At 70.5% G+C, this 4,947-nt stretch overlaps 1 protein-coding gene across 1 annotated transcript in view; it reads left to right on the top strand.

Annotated features, from left to right (window-relative positions):
• KCNIP2 (potassium voltage-gated channel interacting protein 2) overlaps positions 1-4,947 on the top strand; it is a 9,601-nt gene that overhangs the window by 3,191 nt on the left and 1,463 nt on the right. The window contains exons 2-6 of the mRNA XM_019555496.1: positions 3,368-3,492; positions 3,602-3,671; positions 4,276-4,346; positions 4,574-4,681; positions 4,802-4,924. Of these exons, the coding sequence (XP_019411041.1) occupies positions 3,368-3,492; positions 3,602-3,671; positions 4,276-4,346; positions 4,574-4,681; positions 4,802-4,924 (497 nt within the window). The remainder of the gene's footprint in view (positions 1-3,367; positions 3,493-3,601; positions 3,672-4,275; positions 4,347-4,573; positions 4,682-4,801; positions 4,925-4,947) is intronic.

Here is a 4,947-nt window from a genome sequence, read left to right as displayed (position 1 = left end):
CGCCCCCGGCGTGGGGGGGGCCGGGCTGGCCTGGGACCCCCCCCGGAGCGGGGCCATGAGTGGCCCCCACCATGAACCTGGAGGGGCTGGAGATGGTGGCGGTGCTGGTCGTCCTCGCGCTCTTCGTTAAGGTCCTTGAGCAGTTTGGCCTCTTTGAGCCCGTCGTCCTCCTCGAAGGTACCGCGGCTCCGGCGCCCGTGGCCCCAGGGCGGCCCAGCCGGGGGGCACGGGGCTCCGAGTGTGCGCGTGTGCGCGTGCATCCCTCCTGGGATGTCCTGCCGCGCCAGCCTGGCGTGGCCCTGCTGCAGGTGTGGGGGGTGTGCGCGAGTGGGACAGGTGTGTGTGGGTGTGCACCTGGGACGTATGTGCGTTGCTGGGATAAGGCGTGCAGCTGCGGGTGCATTGTGTGCTTCCACGCACCTGCTCTGTGTGTGTGCACACGTGTGCAAGGCTGGGGGGGGTGCTGTTCCGTGCCCCGTCCCTGCCGGGGCCGGTGGGAAGGGCCCATTCTGGGGCGGGGGTGTCTCTTGCTCTGGGGCGGCTCCATGGGGAAACTGAGGCACTGGCAGCGGCTCGGAGCAGAGGGTAGGACCCGGGCGCCCTGGCATTGGGGTGGGGGGCTCCGAGTCACTGGCCCAGAGACTGGCAGGGAGAGCAGAGCCCCCACCCCCTCCCAGCATGAAGGACAGGCTGGGGACTGCCATCGATTCCCCCATGGAGGGCACTGCTGGCTAGAGGAGCGCAGCCTCCCTGGGTGTGTCCTGGGACCTTGTCTGCTCCGCAAGTGACCTTGGACAGGTCAACCCCCCCCCCGCGCGCGCGTGCGCACACACGCGTGTGCACCCCCCCCCCACGTTGCCTCAGTTTCCCCATCTGAATTCCGGCGGGGGTCACAGCATGAGCTGGGGGTGCAAGACGGGGACCCCAGGGGCCAGCAGGGGACATTGGGGGTGCAGGTGGCGAGACCCAGCCCCTCTGTGCCTCAGTTTCTCCATCGGAGCTCCGGGGGCTGTTCCCTGGTGCCCCCCTCCCGGCCGCTGCACTGGGGCCCAGACGAGCAGCCGCTCAGCGGGCCCCCGGGGGCTAATGGCGGTGCTGCCAGACGGCCGCCGCCCGTGCAGCTAACGGAGCCCAGCCGGCCTGGTCGATCCCCGCCTGTTGCCCTGGTGCTGCGCTGAGACGCCCGCCTCCCCCGCCCAGGGTGGGGTGCAGGCAGCGGGTGGTCTAGGGGTTAGAGTGCTGCCCCCCCCGCTCTGCCACAGACTTCCCGCAGGGCTTTGGTACATCACTTGGCCCCTGCGGCTGGGCAGCAGCCATGGGGGTGGGGAGCACGGGGCCAGGGAACATGACTGGGGGGGGCTGGGGCGATGCTCGGTGCCTCAGTTGGCCCACCTGTGAAATGGACACCTGTTTGCCCAGGTTGGGGGCGGGGGAACGCTGCAGTCTGGTGCGTGGGGCATCTCTGCCGCCTCCCCCCCCGGCGAGCCGCAGCCCCGATCAATGCAGCTCCTCCAGCGCCCCATCAATAATTCAGCGCCGAGCAGGGGCCCGGCTGGGGTGGGGGGAAGTAAATGAGCCGGGGATGAATATTGGTATCGACAGGTCAATTAGCGCCTGCTTTGGGGCCTGGGGGGGCCACTGGGGATTGCTAAGCCCCTCCATGCCATCTCTCTGCCCCTGTCTGTGGGGGGGCGGGTTGGGGGGGCAGTGGCGTCGTTCCCTGGGTCAGATGCTGCCCTGAGCTGCCTTGGGGGCTGCGGGCTGGGAGTGAGGGGCACTGGCGGGGCTGGGGGGGTACCACTGCTCCCCCCGCACCCAGGGCAGCCCTGTCTCTTAAGCAGGGCTGATGAGCCGGCAGCCGCACGCCTCGGTTCGCGGGTGCTGGTGCCGGGCCCCGTCTGTCCATCCGCCTGGCTCCGGCTCCGTCAGGGTACAGCCCCACGCTGCGGGGGCTCTGGGCTAAGGGACTCACCCAAGGCCTCTTGGGGCGGTGGTGGCGGGGCAGAGCCCCCGGTCGCCAGGCCCGAGGGGCTCAAGGCGAGCGCTGGGGGTCCCGAGGGCTGCGAGCTGGGCTGGGAAGAGGCCAGATGGAGCCGTATGGGGCCCCTGCGGTCCCCGGAGGGGGCTGGGGCAGTGGGCTCTGCGTGCACACGTGTGTGCACACGTGTCACGGGGCTGGCGTGTGGAGCACCCCGACCTGTGAGCAGGGGTGGGGGGGCAGCATGAAACAAGTCAGGACAGCAAAGCTTCCCCCCCTCCGTTGCATGTGCTGGAGCCCCCCGGCCCTTCCTGCTGTGTACTTCTTGCTCCCCTGTGCCCCCCCAGCCCGCTTTGCCCCCCCACCCCGGCCTTCTTCGACCCCTGGGCCTGGGCTCTGCGGTGCCCTCAAAGCCCCCAGTTCGAGGCTCCCCCCGGGCAGGGTGGGGGCTGCAGCCCGACCAGGCCTGCTGGAGTGGGGTTGGGGCCCTAGGGATGAGCAGCCCGGGGGGTGGCAGGGGCTGAGGGTCAGGAGTGAGGGGCACTAGAGGGGATGGGGGCTCTGGGTCGGGAGGGGTGGAGCCGGGCAGCGCCAGCCCCAGCCCGGTCCCGGCGGCCCCACCTGCCCGCTCCCCGTGTGCCGCGGGGCCCCGCGCCCGAGCGGGGGGGCACCCCAGCCTGCAGCCGGCCCGGGCTGACACTCGGCGCGCGGGAACTTGTCTTGCAGGCGCCGTGCCTGGGCCGGCCCGGAAGGCGCTGAAGCAGCGGTTCCTCAGGCTGCTGCCCTGCTGCCGGCCCCAGGCCACCCCCTCCCTCAGCCAAAGCAAGTGCTTCTCCTCCCCCCGCGCCCGCGCCCGCGCCCGCGCCCCCTGCTCTGCCCGGGGGCTGCCAGGCTCCGTGTGACCGGGGGGACAGGCCCGGGGCTGCGCGGGACGCCGGTGGCGGAGAACCCGGGCGGCTCGTCCCCGCTTCCGCCTGCAGAGCATTAGCACCCCCTGCTGGGCCCACCTGGCTTTGCTCTGCCTCGGGTGCCAGGCGCGGGTCTGGACCCTCCTGACGGCCGGCTCTCTGCGCAGGGAGGGAGGGGGACGGGGCGATGCCCCAGGTGGGGGGCTCGGGCGTGGCGTGCTGGTGCCGGGAGGCGCTGGGGCTGGTGCCGGGGGCCCCGTAGGGGCAAGAGAGGGGGCAGCGCCGGGGCTGGGGGTGTGTGGGTGCTGGCGGGCAGCGAGTGGGGGGGCTGTGGCGGGGCCGGCGGTCTGGGCGGGGGCCGTCATCTCCCCGAGGCGGTCTCTAGGTCGAGGCCGGGCTCGTCCTCTGCCCCAGGGGGGCCCGTGGGGTTGGGGGGTCCGGCCGGGGGCAGTGCCCGCCTGAGCCCGCCCTGCCCCCGCAGACAGCGTGGAGGATGAGCTGGAGCTGGCCACCGTGTGCCACCGGCCCGAGGGGCTGGAGCAGCTGCAGGAGCAGACCCGCTTCTCGCGCAAGGAGCTGCAGGTCCTGTACCGCGGCTTCAAGAACGTGAGTCCGGCCGGCGCCCCTCGCCCATGGCTCCCGGGACCCCGGCCCCGCGCCGGCGTGCGGCGCCTGGCGCCCGCTGCCCGCTGGTCATGGCTGTGCTCTCCCCCAGGAGTGCCCCAGCGGACTCGTCACCGAGGAGAGCTTCAAGCAGATCTACTCCCAGTTCTTCCCGCAGGGCGGTGAGACCCACGCTCCTTCGGGGGGCTGGCGCTGGAGGGGGCACCTGGGGCTGGGCAGCTTCAGATCTGGACCGTCATTTGCATGTTTAATTTGCATATTAATAAGGGCAAGGCGGGCGTCGTGGGGCCAGGCAGCTTCAGATTGGGGGTCGTGCATAATGAATTTGCATATTAATTGGGGCAGGGGGCAGGAGACAGGGTGGGGTGTCAGGCAGCTTCAGATTTGAGTTCATTTGCATAATGCATTTGCATATTAATACGGGCAGGGCAGGGTGTCGCATGGGGCCAGGCAGCTTTAGAGTTGGGGTACATTTGCATAATACAGTTGCATACTAAGGAGAGCAGGGCAGGGGGCAGGAGATGGGGCGGGTGTCACGTGGGGCTGGGCAGCTTTAGAGTTCGGGTCACTGGCACACTGCATTTGCATGCTCACAGGGGCAGGAGATAAGGGTGGCGTATCACGGGGCCAGGCACCTTCAGATTTGGGGTCGTCTGCATAATCGCAGGGCAGGGCCGGGCCGGGCCGGGTGGGGCGGGCAGGGCTCCCCGGGGCAGGCAGCCAGGAAGACGCCGATGCCCGCGCCCGACGCCGCGTCTCCCCCAGACTCCAGCACCTACGCCGCCTTCCTCTTCAACGCCTTCGACACCGACCACGATGGCTCCGTCAGCTTCGAGGTGAGCCTGCGCCCAGGGTGGCCCTCGCCTCAGGGACCTGGCAGGGGCCAGGGGGAGCCACCTGTGCCCGCACGGGGACCCCCAGGTGGATGCCTGGGCTGGGGGCGGGGGCTGACCCCAGCGCGGGACCCCACGGCGGCCGGATGGGGCTCTGCCCAGGTCTCCTGCCCCGTGTTGCGGGGGTCCCAGCTGCGGGCGGCCCCGTGACCCCTGCCCTCTGCCCCCAGGACTTTGCGGCTGGCTTGTCCATCATCCTGCGGGGCAGCGTGGACGACCGGCTGAGCTGGGCCTTCAACCTCTACGACCTGAACAAGGACGGCTGCATCACCAAGGAGGTGGGCCAGGTGCAGGGTCGGCCCTTGCCCACTACCCCCATTCCTCCCCCACACATGAAGGGCCTTGGGGATGCTCTCTGGCCCTGGGGGTCTGGCATGGCTGACCCCTGGGGCCCGCAGGAGATGCTGGACATCATGAAGTCCATCTATGACATGATGGGCAAGTGCACGTACCCGGCCATGCGCGAGGAGGCCCCACATGAGCATGTCGAGAGCTTCTTCCAGGTGAGTGGGGATCCCCCAGCCCTGCAGTCCCCCCCCCCCCC

This window comes from Crocodylus porosus, unplaced genomic scaffold, assembly GCF_001723895.1.
Source record: "Crocodylus porosus isolate Cpor-Errol unplaced genomic scaffold, CroPor_comp1, whole genome shotgun sequence".
In the NCBI taxonomy this organism is placed as follows: Eukaryota; Metazoa; Chordata; order Crocodylia; family Crocodylidae; genus Crocodylus; species Crocodylus porosus.
Note: the sequence above shows the minus strand (reverse complement) of the source record. Positions and strands in the feature narration are given on the sequence as shown.